Below are 22,725 nucleotides of genomic sequence, written 5' to 3' on the forward strand. Positions count from 1 at the left end.
CAGAATGTAAATAGAAAGGTAGAACAAGTCCCATTGTGGGTGCATGTGAAATACTCCCATGGAGGAGAACTGCAGTGCTGTCTGTTTGAAATATGGCAAAGATTGGATTGAAGAACATTTCTTCTGATATCACTGTTTAATGTTTGCTCTCAATGTAAAGGGAAAAGCAGATTAAAGGGCCCATGTTTTTGAAGTACTGGGAACCTGACTGACCTACCTGAAATATGCTATGTAAATAATTTGTCATGTGATCTCCTTACCCTCAAGACACCTTCACTGAATATGCTATCTACATAATTTATAAAACAGTTTCAAGCGTGATTGCAAAAAGTTTTTCCTCATTGGAAAGGGACATTTTGATATTTATCTGCCAAACTCTTTACTACTTTCCAATTAAAGGTAAATTTAAAGAAGTTTCTGAAATGAGAATGTGCTTTAAGGGGAAGGTGATTTAACTAGAAAGAAGCTTTTTAAAAAAAGACTATTTAATCTATAACACTAAATACACCAATAATTTAGATTGACTTCTGATTGAAAGTTATGATTCTTTGTTGTGGCAGATTATCAAATGTTCTAAATTGAGACTATTCTAGGACATAGTTTTTAATCTAAGTCATATTAAATAAAGTTTATGGGGGCCCATTGTTTTAGACTAGCCTCTTGCACTAGGCCCCAGCAGACCAGACTAAACTAGAATGGAGTTGTTCATGCTGGGTACCATATAATTAAACTGAATACTGAAACAACCAATTGTTTCAGATTCACAAACAAACCAATCAGAAGGGGCCCAGTTTACCTGGGCATGATAAGACGTCTCCTCTGTTTAACCCTAAAAGGAAAGTAACTTTTGAAACAGTCAACCTGCTTTTTGTTCTGTTTCTGCTTTTCTCAGACCTTTTTTGTCTATAAAACTAATTCCTCTGCTCAGCTCATTGGAACACTCATTCTATTTTATAGAGTAAGATGTTGCTCAATTCTGGAATCACAAAAGCCAATTAAGACCTTTAAATTTGTTGTAGTTTTGTTTCTTAACAGTCATTAGAAAAAATAAGCAGATGCATCTAGGAGTGCAAGATTATTTACATGTAGTCCAGGGGAATTACATACATTTTAGCTGTTTTGTAGAAGGTATAATTTAATCAGGAACACAATAGCACGTTCAAGCACAGCCCATGAGAGAGAAAGGGATATGAAGAACACTAACTTTGGTTTCTAAAGGAGAGTGTGTAGAGTGTACATTCTTATTCCTTTGCAAAGAGGGTAGATGAATGAAAAATGAAGAAGGGGGTGTATTCGTTTATACTTATGAAGGCATCTGCTCACAATCAGTCGCTTGTAGAGAGAGTGCCAGCTGGCAGGGTACTTTCGTGATGTAAATTGTCCATCCGCTCAGAAGAGCAGAAGTACAAGGAGGCCTTGTGCGAAGGACTGAATTCCTACCCAGAGGACAAGGGAGGGAGATTCTTGTAGATATCTAAATGAGATCTACTTGCATTTTCCACTTTATTTGCAGTTTTCAACATGTCATTTTTCCTGCTGTCCCAGTTACGTTTACTGTTTGACTTGAGTAATCAGTTTCCCCCCCTTCACTGCAACTGCTGCTTATTAAGCCTCTGCCTGGTGGGGAGAGGGTGGGTATGGGAGGGGGCACCACTGGAAAAATGGTGTCACTTGTTCCAAGAGTGTTGTTTTCCTTGTCTTTCTGCTTCACTGGTTCATTTTTGTGAGCTGTATAAGAGCTAAAGGATATTATTACAGATTTTATTTTTTGAAATGCATCAAATCTCCATCCCCTCCCCTACCTGCTAATCTTTTTGCTTGTTAAGAAAAGAAAGTGCTTCTTTCTGTGAAATCATAGGTAATTCTAGGGGTATCAAATGTAATTGAATTAAATCTTACAAAATTTCTGAATGGACTTCCTTCTGCTTTTTTTTCATGAGAGTAGAGGAAAAATGCAAACTTCCTTGGACCAAACTTTAAAACAGTATGCCCTGCAGAAGAAGAGGTTTTAGTAGAAATCTTCGTTTTTATATTCTTTCATTTCTTAGATCAGGAATCACCAAACTTTTTCTGTAAAAGGCCACTTAGTAAATATTTTAGGCTTTGCTGACCATGCAGGGTCTCCACAATTGCCCAACCCTGCCCTTGTAGCCAGAAAAGCAGCAATAAACAGTGTAAAGCATTGTTTACAAAAATAGGTGGTGGGCTAGATTTAATCTGCCAGCTGTGGTTTGCCAGCCTCTGTCTTGGATTCTAAGCTACTTAAAGTGTGTCCTAAGGCTTGAGTCTGGAAGGAGGTTGGATCAGTGACCCAAGGAGTTTCTAAAGTGAAAAGAAAGCACGCCCTATAGATAGTTGTGCATGTCGTGAGATAATTTAAAATCCAGAATACCAAGTCTGGACTTTTATAGTGTTTTTATAATTCTTCAATCTTATTCTTTCCCCATTCTCTCCCTCTTCTTTTCCCTCCCCCCCACTCCTTCCTCTTCCTCCTTCCCCTCCCTCTCTAATTACTATGTGAACATCTGGCGCTTTGTACTTAAGCCCCCCTTTTAATATATATTTTTTAAATACCTAAAATTTCTTCTCTGAAAAATAAATATTTCTATGCTAGTCTGTAGCCAACAGAATGTAACGCCCTCCCTGAAAATGCCAACATTACCCGACACAGACTGGGATTAAACAAGTCTAGGCTTCTAGACAAAGAAGAAAAAGTGTTTTCTTATCTTTTTGAGTGTACTGAAGCAGAAGTTAACTCTTTGCTTTCAGCTGTGTCCCTTACCATTGAGAATTGCTGGTGGTCCTGTATCATTTTATTATAGGAAGGAAGGATGGACACCAGAGAGGGTGGGGAATTTGGTTTACAAGGGATCTTGACCAACGCCTGCCTGTAAAAGATACCACTGTGAAATCCCCAGCAGTAGATAGGTTTTCTAAAAATCAAGTGTGTATTTCTACTTGCCTAGGATTTAGGGCCTTGTGACTGCATATTGAATGATAGAGGTAATTGGCATGGAGGAAAATGTTGGGGAGTTTGGGTTCAGTTGGTGCAGTCACCCCCAGACTTGGATGTGGAGTGAGTATACCTGTTGACTTTAACATCTGTGTGTGTCTTAAAGAAGACTGCTACTTTTCTGGTTTACTGCCTATGCCTACAGTTGATGCATGGAATAAATTGCACCTTGAAATGTCTGACATGAAAATCAGAACTTAAGTTCATTCCACAGAAGCCTTTTGTTACCTGATTCTTTAAAGAATGAGAACCAGGATGGAGAAGAGTTTATAGTAGGGAAGTATTTCTCAACTGTAATTGTACATAAAAATTGTCTATGGTGCTTTATACAAATACAGAGTCTGAGGGCACATGTTCTGGGGATCTCCTAAGGGCTATGTCACAGACCATAAAGTTTAAAGAGAAAAAAACACACACAAGAGTTTGAGACCTCACCCAAAACCTTCCAAAATGGAACTTGTGGAGATGAGGCTCAACAATTTGCATTTTCAAAAGCTCTGTGGGTGATTCCAGTCTGGGACCTCATTGTGGGCCAGATGATGGGAACTACTGTAACAGGAAGGCATAGACGTGGGCTGGCTCTAATGGAAAGGGACCTTCTAGAGCGCCTGTGGGTTTTGAACTGTTTGGGTACAGGTAACTCTTTTTAGTCCGGATGCTTATAGTGATCCTGAGAATGTATATTATGCCTTTTCTCTTTAGGAAATCTTTGGGAAGGCTTTTTTAGAGAACGTCTTTGTGGATGAAAGGGACTCTCTTAGACCCACTCCAATCCAGTGATGCCACCAGAGAAAGTCCTCACTGTTCAGTAGAAATCCAGCTGCCACACTGGATCATTCCCATCAACACAATACATGATGTCTTCCCATCTTAAGAAGCAATTTGTTCTTGATCACCCCTTTCCCCCTCTAGCTACCACCTCGTTTCTTTATAGAAAAATTACTTAGTGGGCTGGGTGCAGTGGTTCACGCTTATAATCCTAGCACCTTGGGAGGCCCAGGTGGGAGGATTGCTTGAGGCCAGGAGTTCAAGGTTGCAGTGAGCTATGATAGTACCATTGCAGTCCAGCCTGGGCAATTTAGGGCTCTCCTCTGTCTCTAACAGAAAATAAATAAGAAAAATTACTTGGAAAATTGTTTTTATTACCTGTCTCCAATGCCCCCTTCCCTTATGCCCAGTATTCTCTCTGGCTTTCATTCCTGTCAATTCTAACAAAACACTCAAGGTCAGACCTCCAGGTTGCCAAATCCAGTAGCCAGTGCTCAGTCATCATCTTTCTTAGCATTTCAGGAGTATATGACCAAGTTCAGTTGATCACTCTCTTCTTCTTTTTAAAAGAAGCTTTTTAAAATTTGGCTTCTGGAATTCTACTCTTTTGTTATTCTTTCTACTTCAGGGGCTATTTCTCTCCGGTCTCCTTTGCTGGGTCCTCCCCATTTCCCCCATTGCTAAAAGTTGGTATGTCCCAAGACCCAGTCTGTGTACCTCTTATCTATCTATATCCCTTCCCTAGTTGTTTTCCTCTAATCCCATGGCTTTGAATACTAACTGTATGCTGATGACTTCCAGATTTCTCTCTCCTGCTGTGGCCTCTTCCTGAACTCCAGACTTGTATATCCTAACTGCTGAATTGATATATTTTCACTTAGAGGTTTCATGGGCATCTTCAACTTACTATATCTGAAACTGAACTCCCAGTTTCTTACTTTCCATCCCCCCATGACTGCTTCATCATTCCAATTGTATAAGGCAAAGCTTGCACGCCACATCCAGTCCATCAGTAAAACTGGTTTGTTCCACCCTCAAAATATGTCCAAAATACCATTATTTGTTAGCTGGATTGTTGCAAAACTCCTCTAACTCATCTTCTTGTTTCTCTGTCATCCCCTCTGTAGTCTTTGGTAAGTACAGCAACCAGAGTCATCCTTTTGAAATACTAGTTAGAGCCTGTTACTCCTTTGTATAAAATTCTCCAGTGGGTTTTCATCTCATTCAGAGTAGAAACCAAGTCTTACAGTGACCTACAAAGCCCTCCATGTTGGCATCCTCTCCCCTTCTCAGCTTCTCTCACCTCATCTCCTAATACCTTTCCACCTTACTCACTGCTGCTTCAGCCGCACTGGCCTCCTCACCACTCCCTGGAACTTGCCAGCATGTGCCTGCCTCAGGGTATTGCACTTGCCATTCCTGGAATGCTCTTCCCCTAGATGTTGCACTGTTTTACTTCTTCAGGGCTCTGCTCAGATATCACCTTATCCATGTCATGCGACCATCTCTGATAATGCTGAATTAAATAGACTCTCTACAAACTTTCTATTCCCACTTCGTTTTTCACCATCATCTGACACACAGAATTTTCATTTTTATTTTAAAATCTATCCCTTTCCCAGGCATGCTCCATACTTTACTATAAGTTCTACAAAGCTGAGACCTTGTCTTATTCTCTCCTAAGCCCCAGTGCCTAGAACAGGGACTGGCATATAGTAGGTTTTCAGTAAATGTTTGTTGAATGAATGGAAGAATTTGGACTTGAGCAATTATCAAGACCAGTCATAGCTGTTAACCTTGACCTAATGGGTGGTTGTGGTAAGAAATTAATAAGCAGTTGTGAAAACTGAGAAAGCCGTTTTAGTATGTAAGATATCTTGCGGTATTTGTAATTTGTAATTATTTCCTCTTTTGAGGACAGATGCAAATAGTACATGATCTAGGGGAATTAGGGACCAAGTTTATTAGGAATGAAACTAAAGAATAAAAGGCACTCTAGCAAAATGAAGGATTGGAGTTTTTTGTTTGTTTTTTGAGACGGAGCCTTGCTTTGTCACCCAAGCTGGCGTGCAGTGGCGTGATTTCAGCTCACTGCAACCTCTGCCTCCCGGGTTCAAGTGATTCTCCTGCCTCAGCCTCCTGAGTAGCTGGGAGTATAGGCATCCGCCACCACACCCAGCTAATTTATATATTTTTAGTAGAGACGGGGTTTCACCATGTTGATCAGGCTGGTCTCGAACTCCTGAACTAAGGTAATCTCCCACCTTGGCCTTCCAAAGTGCTGGGACTATAGGCGTGAGCCACCACGCTTGGCCAGATTGGAGTATTTTAAATAGCACATCACAGTGGACTTTTAACTTCACTTAGCAGATAGTTGTTGAATAAAAAAAGTAAACTTTGGTCAACTTTTTGTGACTTTGTGGGATTACTGGAGTTGACCTTAGTCTATTACTATACCTAGAATCTAATACCTAGATTCTAGGTATTAGAATCTTGTTTTTTTAATTAGATGGTTTTCTCTTTTTAAAAAAAAAACTATTTTTCACCCTTCTGTTATAGATAAAAGCCAAACTATAGCCAGCTTTCAATAGTATATGAATATCACAGAACAAGAAATAGCTTCCCATAAAATTATGGTGTCTTTTTCATATCTTAACAATTATACATTTCTAAAATATGGCTTATGTAGCTTATGTTTAACTGTCTTTTTATTTAGTGTTATAATTAACTTAGTTGCCTTCTTTGTGACTCCGTTAAATCTTATGTCAGTCAAATCCCTTTAGTGGGAACTTTGTTTAGCAGAGTGAATGGATTTTTTGCCTCAGCTTGCATGAGTGGGGGTGAATGCTGGCCTTGTTCCTTTAGCCCAGCTCAAGGACTTATTCATGCCTGTGGTCTACCACCATGAGTTAGGTCTGGTATTGACTCTTGGAAGCATGGGGTTTGGGTTAATAAGGCACATTCCCCAGTTCTTGGCTTAAAATTTCACTTGGGAATCTTATCTTTTTTGGTGAGTATATCAAATAAAATGGCAAAGATATGCAGATTAGGATGAATTTATCATATGTTTTGATAGTGGAAATTGTTTGTACCCTGTAACAGTGATTTGCACTTATTTGAAATTACTCTCTCCAAGGGTGTTTGACATTCTAGTGTTCAGTTAAGAATTCTCTCTGTATGCATGTAATGGCTGTTTTATGATCACATTTTAATTACCATGATTAGTCAATTTTGGCCCTTCAGTTTACTGAAGTGTATATGGCATTTTGGGGCATTGCAGTTAGGTAATGCAAGCAGAAAGCTTTTATTTTTGAGAACTTCTACATTAGATTAGTGCTGTGATCTTATTTAACCATAGCACCAAGTAATATTTTGAGGGTGATAGGGAAAGAGAAGTGTCTTTTTTGGCTTAAACTTTAATTTTGATACTTCATGGAAAAATCTGATTTCCATAGAGATTATGGGTATATCTTCTCCAAAATCATACCGTCTATTTCAAAACTTTTGTTTTCCTCTTAGCTCCATAGTGATAATCATTCCATTATTTTTATAAATAGCTTTTGATATAGAATTCTGTTAGCTTTGAGAAATTCTAAAATATCTTCTGTTTTACCCACCTGCCTTGTATTTCACTGTGGCAACATAGAATTGAGACTTTCCATATTCTATCTCTGCTTGTCTTAGTGTGTCTTTTGATTATTAATAATGGCCCAAGTGTGATAGGAAGTGCGTATTGCCTGTACTCAGAAAACATGATTATTGAAGGCCTTTGTTCATTCATTTGAAAGGGATGCTTTCTCAAATTGTAAGTTCCATTGCATTTGTTGTCATAAATTTAGTTAGGAATTACTATTTTATACAAAGCTGTAAAGTTTACTTGTCTGCATTTTTAAGTTGTGCTGATCTAAATATACTTTCTAAGGGATTGTCCTCTTGCACTGTCGGCATTTGACTGATTGGCAAGGGGGAGGCCATGAAAAGGGAGTACAGACATTTAGGGGAAAGGAACAGGATAATAGGTTTTTAAAAACAAACCATTTTAAAGATAAGTTTTAGCCAATAGAAACTAGCCCTTCAACAGGCAATAATGAGGAGTGAGTGTTTCAGCAACTAGAGTGACTGCACTGTACCAGATCATCTCAGTAGATTCCTTATGTGCTTAGTTGTTCTGTAGGGCTTTCCGATCGCCTGCCTGTGTCTGCTTGAGGATCCCACCGTCAGTATTAACTTGGCCTTGGGTCGTCTTAATCAGTGAGACTCTATTTGTGCAATCCATCCGCTGAGGTGGAACAATAACAGCTGGTGTGCAGCTGGATGTGTTGCCTGGGAACTCTTGTTTCAGCCAGCAGTTATGCTAACAAAATTGAAAACATTTTCAAATAGTTGCTTTCTGTGACTACTGTTTGTGTTAACTGTTTGGAGAATCCCATTTAGTAACCTAAACACACCCCATCTCTAATTGACTTTGTGCTACAACTTTATTAGTTTTATATTCCTAAAATCAAGCCTGGCTTCAAGGAGAGCATTCCTTTTCTGACTTCCAGAGAGTTAGCACATAAGAGCCAGTAGTGAACCAGTGACTCCTAATTTGATACTTTAGAATGAACTAGTTTTCTTTTTCTAATTCAAGCTGTGGAAGGGCATTTTGCAATTTTATAAAATTCTATATGGCCATTGTCATTCATTACTAAACTCTAAAGGAGGTTATTTCACAAGATCCTTATGGAATTTTTCTGAGTAGCACATAACAGAGAAGCATTTATGTTCCCCAGCAGTCAGTGCTTCAATCCAATTCTAAGACAAGAAGAGTTTCTCCCCTATTCAGAGACATTAGAAATACTTCACCACGTAGGAGGCTTAAGCAGAATTCCTTGGCTTGGTCCTACATGAACAAAGGCTGGGTTCTCGTTGTTGATGCGGCCTGTTCCCCTCCTCTCATTCCCTCAGCCAGCATGAACTGTAGGACCCAGAGCAGGAAGTACTGGTTAATTTTGTGTGCTTCATTCTAAACATCTGCCCTTGAGTTTTTTGTTTATGGAATGGATATGGCAGGGGGAGGAGGAGGGGCAGTAGAACACTCAGAAGCTAAACATTTTCTTGGTGGTGTGTATATCCATGGTTAGTCTTCATGTGCATGAACATGGGGTGAGGGGTGGAAGATGTTCTGGTTGAATAGTTGCTGGAATACATCCAGAAATGCACTTACTGTTTTCCTTAATTGTTTGGCTTGGCTACTTTACCTTAAAGCCATACTGTCTACTTTGACTTGCTCCCACAGCGTGATGATAATTTAGTAGTGTCATCGGACTGGAAATTAGAAGATCTGGTCCTGTTTTCTATTCATCTACCTGTTAACTGAATCTTCTTACTTTGTCAATTGTGAAATGAGTAGGGTGGACAGAGTAGGAAAGTATGGTGAGAGAGATGACATGGTAAGCCTCCAGTGGAGCTATTTAACAGAATAAGAAACTCCTTAGTGTTCTAGTTCTGGTTGTAGTTAATTCCACATAACACACATACCTCGCACTTTGACCCCTCTATTCCATTTTCTGTATTTGCCTTCTTATTTATCCAGACTGGATTCCAAATTCCTTGAAGCAACTTTAGTTCCCTTGTCTTATTGTTTTTCTATTATATTGGCAGAGGGGATGCTGAATGCTGCAGTGGAAATCACACCTCCACAGAGATGTTCATACAAAGGCATGGCCTTCTGCTGTCTTTTTAGCCACCTGGTCTCTGCCCAGTAAGCCTTCTTTTTTCTAGTCAGCTATCTTTGCTGGACTTTACAGTGGCTATTAAGCAGAATTCCTTGGCTTGGTCCTACATGAACAAAGACTGGATTCTCGTTGTTGATGCGGCCTGTTCCCCTCTTCTCATTCCCTCAGCCAGCATGAACTGTAGGACCCAGAGCAGGAAGTATTGGTTAATTTTGTGTGCTTCATTCTAAACATCTGCCCTTGAGTTTTTTGTTTATGGAAGGGATATGACTTTACAGGCTACACTCTGTTCAAATATTCCCCACCCAGCGTTACTCCCTGACTTTGCCACCAGTCGTTAGCAGGTATCCTTGATTTTTCACTACACAGAAAAAAAGTCATCGGTAGAACTCGAATTTCAACTTCTGTCCCTTAAAACCTGCAACGTCACTTTGCATATGTACCCAGACAGAGAGCAAAGAGGCAGGTTTCCTTCTGTAGAGAACCAATCTCCCAACAAACATGGAATCCCGTTCTTGTTTTCCAGCTTCTGTTTTTCACCTTTCCCTCTCTGCTGACTCAAGTACAACAGTGTTTAATACACATTCATCTCTACTATCAGAAAACAAGAAAGAAAAAAAGTTAAGTCTTTCCTTGGCCCTGTAACCCTTCCAAATATCATCTTCCCCTCCTTCTCCTCTTCTTTAGCCAGACCACATGGTAGATTAACTACACTCACTGTTGTCTGCCTGCTGTCCATTCTGAATAATTCCTTTTTTTTTGAAAGGGAGTCTCGCGCTGTTGCCTAGGCTGGAGTGCAGTGTCGTGATCTCAGCTCACTGCAACCTCCGCCTCCCTAGGCTGGAGTGTAGTGTCGTGATCTCGGCTCACTGCAGCCTCCGCCTCCTGGGTTCCAGCGATTCTCCCACCTCATCCTCCTGAGTAGCTGGGATTACAGGCACACACCACCACGCCCGGCTAATTTTTTGAATTTTTAATAGAGATGGGGTTTCACCATGTTGGCCAGGCTAGTCTTGAACTCCTGACCTCAAGTGATCCACCTGCCTCGACCTCCCAAAGTGCTGGGATTACAGGCGTTAGCCACCATGCCCGGCCCATTCTCAATTCCAACCACTGCCGTCCTGTCCCTGGAACTGCTTTTGGTGCAGCTGTGACCTCTGTGGCTTGAAGCTGACGGATACTTCTTAGTCAGTATCTTACTTGACTCTCCTATCATATTTGAACCCCGTTGATTTCTCCCTCCTCAAAACTGTCTTTCCTTGGCTTCTGTGACATTTTTATTCTTTTACTTGCCTTCTTCCCTCTGGCTGGCCCTTCATAGCCTCCTCTGTCATCTTCCTCTGTGTGTGCTGTGAACGTTTGTGCACCTTACGGTGGTCTCAGAAGTCAGCTTTCACGCAACACACTTACTCCATGGGCTTCAACTGTACTCAAGTCTCCAGTGTCCATCTATATACTAGTGAGTCCCAAGTCTCTGTTTCTAACTCAGATATCTCTCTTGACCTGTCAAACTGCTCACATCCAGCTCCCTACAGACATTTCCTCATCTACGTGACCTGCAGGCATCCCCAAACTAGTGTATCTGAAACTGAATTCATCTTCCCATCCTACCCCTGCACCTGCCTCCAGTCCTGCCACTCTTCTCTGTTATCTATTCAGTGAATAGTACTACCCTCCACTTGGTTCATTTTAAACTAGAAAACTGAATGTTATTCTTAATCCTTCCACCTCATGGAATGGGAAAAAGCAACTTTGACAGTGAAACAGGGTACTGACAGTGACAAGTAGAGGAGGCCTTCAAAAGCAGCTCCCTATCGCCTTGTAGTACATCAGTTACTAAGTTCCTATTGAAAACGGCTTCCTACACCTCACTCAGGTCCACTCATTTCTCTCCATTCATCTGTTCCCATTCTTCAGCCTCTGTCATCTTTCCTGGATTACTGCCACATCTTGACCTCCCCATCTTCGTTCCTGTCCCTTCCAACCTAATCTCCACACTAATCTTTCTAAAAATCAAACCTGATCATGTATTTTCTGGTTTAATGCCTTCAGTGGCTGGCCATTACCTTTAAGGTAAAGTTGCTCCTTAAACATGACCGTAGCCTGGCGTGCTCTGCTTCTTGTTTGCCTCATCTCCAGCCACTTTCTAGTTCTAGCTACCCTAGACAACTCTAATTCCTCCAGTGATCACTCCTCTGTGTTCTCTGGGCTTTCATACATGCCATTTCATGTGCCTGGACGATGGGTCCCTGTTTGCTTAGCTCATTCTAAGCATTCCTCATGTCTTGGATTTAGATGCCTCTTCCTCTAGGAAGCATTTCTTGAACTTGTAAATCTGAGTTAAATGATCTTCTCCATGCTTTCCAAACATGATGCACTTCATCTGTCATGGAATCATCTCATGATAATTTGTAAATTGCAGCTGTCTGTATGCGCTGTTGGGTTGATGCAACTCTGAGGACAGTGCACATGGCTTTTTTGTCCTGGAGGTGTGTGAGCCTCCATACAGACTGCCATAGAGCTCCCTCATTTCCAGCTGTGGCTGTAGGTTGTCATGAGAAAGGTAGCCCTGCAAATGAAGCTCAGTGCCAGCAAGGCCAGGCCAGCACCTGCAAAGTAGACTGCATCAGAGTTTAATGCTAGCATAATTGCTTTCTGGACATTTTGCTACTTGTGGCTGTGCGTCTATGCCCGCAGCAAGAGACATATGCCTGGTTCTTTCAGAGTGTGACTTTGTAGTACAGATGTTGATTGGAACACAGGATGCCTTGATGATTTTACCTTCTCTCCTTTGGCCCAGTCAGTTGCCGTTGGGTTGCTAAAGAACAATGAGATATCAGAAAGATAGAAAATAGAGAAGCAAGGATAATCTGTAATCTACAGACTAGTGAGTGAGCCTTTGAACAATCCAGGCCACTTACTCATGAGTAAAATTACTTTAACCATTCTGGAATGTCTTAGATAGTGAGTCTCTGGAATGCCACAGATACTGTACTACAACCTCACCCTCATTCAAAGGTGATATCTTGACATTTTTGACGCAATAAAGAGATACAGGTAAAACTTGCATTCTTTTAACAGGAAGTGTGTAAACTGTATTTCGTGTGACCTCTGTCTAGGCAAAATGTACTGCATCCTAGATAGAATATTCACGTTTGTATAATATCCTTTGGTAACTGTACCAGGAACAGTCAGGTCCTTTTGTGTGAACATATTCAGAATCCCAATTCAGGAATGTTCTTTATAAACCCTATTGTGATAATACCTTATATTTGTATCGAATTTTACAATTAGTCAAGTATGTGTAGATCTTAGTTTGACTTTCCAGCAACTCTTGAAGTAGGTGGGGCAGGGATTGTCATCATTTTTACAAAGAGAAAATGGCAGAGCAGAAATCATATGGTTAGTGAAGGAGGGAGGCAGGATCCAAACTCAGGTCTCAAAATGCCCAGTCCTGTGTTCTTTCTGTCATGCCACATGGCTTTGTGTTGAAGCTAAGGTGTGTGCAAGTATGTTTCATGTGTGTGGGGAACAGTTAATCCAGCCTCCTCTAAGATCTGGGCCGGTTGAGAAGTAGTCAGATATGGCTCTTCCTGTCAGTATTATTATAGAGAATGCTCAGTTGAAGAATGTGGCCTGGACACATAGCTTGCATAGGCTTTCTGCTCTTTTCCTCCCTGAATTGACCACACCCACTTAGTCCCAGATCCAGCAACAGGATAGCAGCAGGCCCCACCCCACACAGAGGCAGAGCTGCACTGTATTGCACTGAGTGCAGGAGAGGAGAGAGGGGGACTCCAGTCAGCAGCCAGAGAGAGACATAGCGGGGTCCAGGCCACACGTAAGGAATCGCTCCTTGTCTCTCAGGGACTAGTGGGTATGAGGAGCTGAAAGTGGCAGAAGTCTCTCCTCAACACTTCTGAGAGCACAGAAGTTGCTGTTTTGTGGGTTTTGTAGGAGAGGGTTAGGATGGTTCTTGAATTAATTGGCTTAGGGAGGAAAAAAACTGTAAGCTCCTCGAGTACAAGGATCCCTGTGTCTAACACATTCCGTTCCCTGATGTATATAGCATAGAGCTGAGCATAGATTTGTGCCCAACAAGTTCTTGTTGACCAAACTGGAATCTTCACTATAACATAGAAGTAACAAAGTATAGATATTGTTAGAGATAGCAGGACCCAATGTGTGAATGAATGGTGTTTGTTTCTTTTACCCACGTGAAGACGCAGTGGCTGGCAACCAAGCCATCCTGACCATAAGACCACACTCTGGCTTTGGCAGTGAACTGTCTGCCCCAGTGACTGCTGTCTTTTCCTCTCTGCTCAGAGCTCATTTCTCATATATTCTCTTTTGAACATATTCAAACAACCTCTTTAAACCTCCTTTCTCCCTTTCTCTTTTTTTCCCCTATTTCATTGTTCATCTGCTAAAGGAATTTTTTATTCTTCTTTCTTATTCTACTCCCTGCTACATCTCTCAAACACTGTCCTCCCTTCTTCAAATGTCTGTATCTTAACTTGGTAGATAAGTAGAATAGTGCTGATAATATTCTTCCTGCATCAAGAGTAACATTACAGTTAATAGAGAATAAGGTTTTTTTAAAGTCTTAAAGGGTCTGGAGACCTATTTAGAAAGTCAGCATATATTTGCTTTCGTATCTTTTAATTAAGCTTTTACTGCAGTACCAGCGTTAAGAATAAATGTGCTTTTAATTCAATTTTAGTTTTAATTAATAGCATAAGTACAGTACTAACATATGCCGCCAGTTTTCATTGCACACAAAATTTTCACAATGCACCTCACGACAGGCCTTTATGAGCCAATTTATGGACCCAACTGCCATTTGTCATTTTGTGGGAAAATAATGTAGTTTTCTGTTTTAGAATAGCCTGTCTTCTTGGTTTAATGTGTACAAGGTGATTTGTATCCTTTGTCAAGTTCCAAACTAAGCTGGGAATATAGGGCATTTCTTTGCTTCATACATGTGACTTACGACCTTTGATGTGTTTGCCCCACAGGAAAAGCTTTTGACATCACCTACGTGCGTCTCAAGTTCCACACCAGCCGCCCAGAGAGCTTTGCCATTTACAAGCGCACGCGGGAAGATGGGCCCTGGATCCCTTACCAGTACTACAGTGGTTCCTGCGAGAACACCTACTCCAAGGCAAACCGCGGCTTCATCAGGACAGGAGGGGACGAGCAGCAGGCCTTGTGTACTGATGAATTCAGTGACATTTCTCCCCTCACTGGGGGCAACGTGGCCTTTTCTACCCTGGAAGGAAGGCCAAGTGCCTATAACTTTGACAATAGCCCTGTGCTGCAGGTAAGTTCTTACAGGTTGGCCTGAAGCCAGCTAGTTCTATAACGTGAGGTGTGGGAAGATTATTGTAGCGGGGCCTGTGGTCCCACTTCTGAGGTACGGGGTCAGAGTAGAATACTTGAGCAGCACAGACAGAGAGCTTGATTCTGCTCTCTGTGTACTATTAATAAGTAAAGGAAAGTAGTTTTGTTCCTGCTGCCTGGTTGATGTTTGTGCTTATGCACTTGCAGGTCTATTCTAGGATGTAAACTTTACACATTTTTTAAAAAGTCAAACAATTTTAACGGTAGTCTCTGTATCTAAGGTGGAAACATTTTCCTTCTGACCTTTTGAAGAGAACATTTGACCTAATTACCCAGATTTCTTGAATCTTTTCTTACCTATTTTTTGATTTGACAAAATAAAAGTATTTTTTTAAATTAGCAAAGGGAAACAATCGAAGCAAGATATTTAAGAATGCCATCTTCTTTCATTTTTACACAGTACAATCTTGACTAGGTTTGTCTGGCACCACTGCCGATCATTAAAGAAACTCCTCATCACCTAAAAGGATGGATGTTAGTAACAGGATATTAATTTAGGTACCCATAGCGTTGTACTTAAACACTGTAATAGAAACATTTCCCTGTTTGAGAAGGATTTATTTTTCCTCATGAATTCTACATGCATATTCCTTATACACCATAATACGGAATTCTTCTGTGTTGCTCAGATTTCTGCGAACTTTTCATATGTCCCAGCTATTTGATGATAGAAAAGCTGATGAGCCTCATGCTGTACTCAGTACTTTAACACAGAATTGGAGATGCTGCTGCATGTGGCTGAAGTCAACAGCCACATGGGAATAGCCTATATCAGTTGACTGAAACAAGATAGTCTGATCATGGGTTTTCAAATGCTGCATACATTATATGAAAAGCTGTTGTGATTTCTCAATGGGAAGTACCCCATTTTTCTAGGGTTTCTAATTTGGATCTTCTTATTCTTTCTCTCCATTATTATGTTCAGGGACTCTGTTTCTAATTGTATGGTTTTGGACAGTGACAAAAGATAAGAATATATTTTTCTATGGGTCTAGTTTCCCCCTTCCATTGTGTTTCTGTAAGTTGCTGGGAGAGCATGAATGTGAAAGCTGTTGGTAAACTCTGAGGTTATAGTGAGCAATGAGTGTTCTTGCCAAGGCCTTGCAAAAAAGTGTTTCTTGTAATGGAGATAAGTTGTGTTCAAAATAAATGGCAGAGAGGATAGCTGATTTTGACAGATGAAAAAGCAGGGCCAGGCACAGTGGCTGATGCCTGTAATCCCAGCACTTTGGGAGGCCGAGGCAGGTGGATCACTTGAGGTCAGGCGTTCAAAACCTACCAGACCAACATGGTGAAACCCTCTCTCTACTAAAAATACAAAAAAAAAGTTAGCCAGGCATGGTGGTAGGTGCCTGTAATCCCAGCTACCCTGGAGGCTGAGGTAGGAGAATCACTTGAACCCGGGAGGTAGAGGTTGCAGTGAGCAGAGATCATGCCACTGCACTCCAGCCTGGGCAACAGAGTGAGACTCCATCTCAAAAAAAAAAAAAAAAAAAGAAGAAGAAATAAAAGAAAAAGCAGAAGACTGAATGCCCAGTGGAGAGGTGACCTACAAATACTCTTTAAGTTGATCAGTTAGCAAACATTTGCCAGACTTCTTTCTTTCCTACAGCAAATTATTGCATTTTCCTGTCCTGATGAGGCAACAATAGAAAGAACAGTGTAGTCAGTAGGAAAATGCAGTGATACAAAGTTGTAACTGTGGTTTTCCGGCACCTTTGCTAACTGTACACCTGCTCTGTCTGTCTTGAGCCATTTCCCCAACTGTAGGAATTGTGATGTTTGTTACTCTTTATGCCATAGAAACTAGTGAAACTATAAGAGGTAATGAGACTACGTGTGGTAAAAATGCTATGGGTTATGACCTGGCATTAAAAAAAAAAATGCTATGGGCGTCTGCATAGACGTGGTCAGTCTGTTTCATTATGGAATAACATTAATTATGTGTCTCTCGATGTAAGAGCTCTGTCTCTGATATCTAGTTGCCAAGGAGGTTGAGCTAATTTGACTTTTAGCTGATCTGACAATGAGAGGGAACTCCCACCTCTCTCCCTCTCTTCATTGTTCCCTGAACCTCTCTGCAGAAGCTGTAATCTCCCAGATGGGGAAGGAGACCCTTCTTGGTTTCACCATATTATAAGTATTACTAAGCATGTATCGATTTATGATAATAATTTACATTTATTGAAGCACTTACTGTAGCATACTATAATGTGACAAGCACTGTTCTAAGCCCTTTGACTTTCTACCTCAGTTAACCCTCACAGTAACTCTGTAAGGTAGATACTTTCATTGTCTCCATTTCACGGGTGAGGAATCAGAGGCCCAGAAAGGACGTAACTTGCCTCAAATCACACAGTTTAAGTGGCAGAACTGGGATTCAGAACCTGCAAGGTCTAGCTCCAGGGTCTGTTCTTGAAAGATGCCCATTAGGAAGAAAAATGGCTTAGCTTTTTGAGAAGCTCTTATTCAAAGAGAACTGTGATAAGGTTGAAGCCTGTAGAAGATATAATAAGCACTAAACACAGAGATATGTTTAGCTGTTTACATTACAGACGACTAAAATATTCCTACCGTTGTGGCTGTGAGTAGGAGTTGTTATTGGAGTTCCAAGTTTGGATATGGTGAAATCGTCTCTTCTCCTTTGTAATTATACTTGAAGGCTTTGTGGAGATTAGCTTTTATAAGCTCTCCATGTTGTTCTGTATGCCAGGTATTTGGTGTGGCTTAAGGCAGTGATTCCAAATCAAGGCTGTGCCTCCCAGACTCACCTGGAGCCTTCTGAAAACATAGATGTCTGCACCTCTGCACTTGCTTGTTACGTCTCCAAAGGTGATTTTGTTGTCCTTTCCTAGGACTGTGCAGTCCCTAGGAAAGACTTAAAATGGAAATGCTATCTTTGAGTGGTTATATGTAATACACCACCCCAAAACCTAATGGTTTTAGATAACTGTGATTTATGATTTCTCATGATTCTGTGTTAGCCTGGGTCACTTCACCTGACAGGTCAGCTGGGGCCCGGGTCTCTGTCTCCCTGTGGTCTTCTGTTATCAGGAGGCTAGACCAGGATTTATACCACAGTGGAAGTGATCTGGGAGGGTGAGTCCCTGTGCACAAGTACTTACCGAGCCTCTACTTATGTCACATTTGTTGATGTACCTGCGGCTGAAACCAGTCACACACCCAAGCCTAGAGTCAGCATAGAAAGAGACTGCACTGGGTGTGGGCCCTAGCAGACATTATTCACTGGGATCATTAGCATAGAATTCTACCACACATGTAAATATCTGCCTAAAATTAGCTCAGTGTAAGGGCTTAGAGCTCATAAAACCTGGGGAAAAACTCTACAGCCCCCATTCTTGTCCTCTGCCATTATGGTATACCTACCAACTTGATAAGTTGTGGTTTCTTCAAATTCATTCATTCACTTAGCAAATAATAGTTTACATACCTACTGCATGCTAGGGAAATTGCAGTGGACAAAACAGAAGTTTCCTGCCCTCATGGTACTACTTACAGTGTGGTGGGAAGGGTAGGGTGTGTGTGAAAAAAGACAATGTAAATAAAGTGAGAGTGGGAAATAGGAAGTTGGGGAGGGGTAGCAATGTTAGATAAGGTGGCCAGGGAAGGCCTCAGAGAGAAGGTGATATTGTGGGGAGAGTCAAGACAAACACAGACAACATCCTATTGGTTCAAGCCTATGTAATGATTTATTAGCAAGTACTTGGGCATCTCCCTCAGATCTGTCAGTAGTGGTTTGGGTTGGCAGGGAGGAATAGATGCTATAACATGGGCAGGGACAGGCAATGACCAGCATCTCTGATCCAAGTGTGGTGCCCCATGAGCTCTGAGTTGGTATCCCTGACTGTATTTGGGGTATGGATGCAGGATGGAGGGAAGGGGCATGTATATTGAGTCCCTAATGTATGCTGCACATTATATTTTAAGCCTCTCAGCAGCCTTGCAAAGAAATTTGTTATTATCCTTGTGTTTTGAGACTCCGAGTAGTAAAGTAACAAATCAAAGAAGGGAAGAGTCAAGAAGGAGAAAAATATTAGAAAATTAAAGAAGTCATTGAGTTTTATAATAGATTGAGTGCTAGAAGAGGGCGTAAGCTAAATGATAAGTTAGTGATTGAGAACATTTTGTCACATTTATATCATTTTCAGTCCCTCCACTTCTCTTTTGTGTTTCTATTTTTGCTTCCTGACAGGAATGGGTAACTGCCACTGACATCAGAGTAACTCTTAATCGCCTGAACACTTTTGGAGATGAAGTGTTTAACGATCCCAAAGTTCTCAAGTCCTATTATTATGCGATCTCTGATTTTGCTGTGGGTGGCAGGTAAGTAAACTATTAAATTAGTCTTGAAAGTGTTTGGAGCTTTTCATACAGGTGAATCTAGCAACTTGTTTACAACTGTGTTAATACTGTTGTTAGATGTTTTCTCTACCAAGAATAGGAGCGGCAGTCCTTCCTGTGTGATAATGCTTAGCTAGAAAGACAGACAGCAGCCTAGGATGTTTTCGCTGTCAGATCTTGTTCTGGAAACTAAGCATGTAGGTTTTCCAAAACCTTGTCAAATCCACACACTTAGTGAATTCTTATTGACAATTTAAGTACAAAGGCACTGTGAAGCACTTGAGGAAGGGTAAGACTCACCTTATCCTACTGAGAATTCCTGACCTTCTCGGATCTTACAAATGAACAGGGTAGGAGATGTATGAATATGTGAAAACTGAAATACTGGTGGTCACCTGTTTTTAAAAAATAGATAAAGCAGCAGTAGAATAGATGCCACATATCAAGAATGATTCAAAACTGCCAGGCTAGAGAAGCAGATGACATCTGAGCTGGGTCTTGAAAGCTTTGGTTAAGGAAGGGGAGGATGCCTTGGTTGGATGCAAGAGGATGGACATGTCATAAGCAGAAGTTTAGAAATGGGAGAGTATAAACCCATTTAACTGAAGGAAAATCTCTTATGAATCTGTAGAGTTGTAAACCAGAAGGATAGTTTGGTGGCCAGAGACCTTAAATAGCAGGTGAAGAATCTTGGACTTACCTCCGCTGTGTTAGACCGTGAGATCCCAAGAGCAGAAAACGTACTTTTGCTTACATTGTTTCCGGTATGGGATTGGTGCTTAGTGAAAGTTGATGGAAACTGTACCTAGTGAGAAATCAGGCAGAATATTTGGAGTAAGGCTCTGATAAGAAAACAGTGGGCCAGGAGGATTAATGTGCAAACAGGGTAAAAGTAGTGTACAATTGAGGGAATTTATATTCATGTTATGATGCTGGGTTAGGCAACAAATACATGACATTAAGCTGGTGACAACAGAATGGAAAGGAACATATAGATGCATTTTATTTGAACCAGGACTTCTGTCAAAGGTGCTTTTAATTTTAAGGTTTAGTGATCAGGAGAATGGTTGGTACTATTAACAAAATAAAGATGAGCTACACTGATGAGTTTGGTTATACATATGTAAAATTTCAGGTCATGGGAGACATCAAAAGTTTGTGTAGCAGTCAAGGATAAGAGCTTGAGAGAAGATGAAAGCTGGAGATCTAAGTTTAGGACTCGTCCTGCCACACTGTCAATGATTCTGAAGTGTTTTAGTGTATCAGTGAATGGTAGTTGAAGCTATGAGACTGATCGCTGTCATTAAGGAAGCAAGTGAGGGAAACATTACTACTCCATGGTGCACATTAGTATTGATGGGAATTTCCATGAGTCCTTAGTTTGTTATCATACTTGCATCTAGGGGATCCTTCAGGGATTCTTGCTCCAAACAACCTCAGGGGATATTAGTCTGACTACCAGACATCCATATGGGGGTGAGGTATCTAATGTGTCTCACCACCTTTAGGTCGGAATACTTTAAAATCATTATGGCAGATGATTGCTGATGTTCATCGACTTATTTTGTGGTTGTGCAATCCTGAGCACATAAATAAAACACTCCTCGATCTTCCCATTAACCTTATGAAATAGGCATTATCATCATCCCTGTTTTACAAGCAAGGCACAGAGGCTAAGTTACAGTGGTAAGTGATAGGGAAGGGTTTCAAACCCAGGCAGCCTGGCCTCAGAGTCCATGCTTTTCTGAACCATTACATTCTGCTGCCTCTTGATACACAGGTTTGACTTCAGGAATTGATCCTCAGATATCCTCAGAAATTGTTAGGGACTTTCTTTTCATGTCTGGTTAATCCCTACCCCTGTTAAGTAAAGCTACGTTGTTTAATTTTTTTTCATCCTTGAAAATTCAGACAGCCATTACTTAATCTTGCTCAGTTCCTCAGTTTACACTTTTGAATGGTAAAACTTACTTCTTTGGGTACATAGTTTTTCTGTGTGCATGTCTGGGACTTTGCAGCCATTCCATTTTTTGGAGTGTCTCTTCTCTCCCCAGATGTAAATGTAATGGACACGCAAGCGAGTGTATGAAGAACGAATTTGATAAGCTGGTGTGTAACTGCAAACATAACACATATGGAGTAGACTGTGAAAAGTGTCTTCCTTTCTTCAATGACCGGCCATGGAGGAGGGCAACTGCGGAAAGTGCCAGTGAATGCCTGCGTGAGTGCCCCATGGCTTCAGTCTGTCGATTGTCTTGAGGACTTCCAAGGGTGGAAGAAGGAATGGATGACTTCCTTTTATTCCTCCTTCAAAGGAAAGCTCTGAAAGGCCATGCTTTTTCTGTAATTTGAGTAGTATTCAAGTCAGAGGAAAGTCATAGATGAGGGCAATTCACTGTAACAGCACACTGAGGGTTTTGTGTTTCCTCCATGAACACACGTCCCAGAGTTGGAGGAGCATCTGCAAGGTTTAGAAATTTGTTTAGATGCAAATACTGGGCCAGTGTAATCTACTCCAGAATATGGTTTCTCTAGTCGTCTTTGTTCCCCTTTAAAATAGTATTATTTTTATCAGTGCTCAGGCAGCCAAGGTAATTAACATGTATCAAATATAATGAGTTCTAGGCTAAGATGGCCATTCCAAGATTATTTTATTATTATTATTTTTTTGATACTGAGTCTCACTCTGTCACCTAGGCTGGAGTGAGTGATCTCAACTCACTGCAACCTCCGCCTCCCAGGTTCAAGCGATTGTCCTGCCGCAGCATCCCAAGTAGCTGGGATTGCAGGTGCGTTCCACCATGCCCAGCTAATTGTTGCATTTTTAGTAAGACAGGGTTTCACCATGTTGGCCAGGCTGGTCTCGAACTCCTGACCTCACTCAGGTGATCCACCTGCCTCAGCCTCCTAAAGTGCTGGGATTACAGGTGGGAGCCACTGCGCCTGGCCGCACAAGATTATTTCTCAAAATATTTTTTTCTTTATCTCACTAAAGAGTACAACAGGGAGAATTGTCTCACTCCTCCGATGGAGAGGTGGGTAACTTTGGAAAGAAGAATAGGTCCTAGTATTCCTAGAAAAAGGTAAAATGAAAAAACTTAAAACATTGTTTATCCCTTCACAATATCGTGGTTTATTCTGAACAGATAGAGAAAGAAATCTCAGGAGAAGGGAACCTTTTAATCGTGATTTTAAAGCAGCAATAATTTTCTTATGTCCTTACAAATATCCTTTATCGTGTTCTTTTAAGAATAAAGAGAATAAGAAAGAAGATACTCTTAACTTGCAGAAATTATTGGCAGAGACTGGGAATGGTGGCTCATGCCTGTAATCTCTGCACTTTGGGAGGCCGATGGGGTTGGATCACCTGAGGTCAGGAGTTCGAGACCAGCCTGGCCAACATGGTGAAACCCTGCCTCTACTAAAAATACAAAAATTAGCCAGGCGTGGTGGTACATGCCT

The 22,725-nt window shown here is 41.1% G+C and overlaps 1 protein-coding gene across 1 annotated transcript in view; it reads left to right on the forward strand.

Moving 5' to 3' along the window:
* LAMC1 (laminin subunit gamma 1) overlaps positions 1-22,725 on the forward strand; it is a 121,268-nt gene that overhangs the window by 64,798 nt on the left and 33,745 nt on the right. Inside the window, exons 2-4 of the mRNA XM_010368927.2 lie at positions 14,517-14,821; positions 19,115-19,245; positions 21,318-21,484. Of these exons, the coding sequence (XP_010367229.1) occupies positions 14,517-14,821; positions 19,115-19,245; positions 21,318-21,484 (603 nt within the window). The remainder of the gene's footprint in view (positions 1-14,516; positions 14,822-19,114; positions 19,246-21,317; positions 21,485-22,725) is intronic.

This window comes from Rhinopithecus roxellana, chromosome 8 (assembly GCF_007565055.1).
Source record: "Rhinopithecus roxellana isolate Shanxi Qingling chromosome 8, ASM756505v1, whole genome shotgun sequence".
Lineage (NCBI taxonomy): Eukaryota > Metazoa > Chordata > Mammalia > Primates > Cercopithecidae > Rhinopithecus > Rhinopithecus roxellana.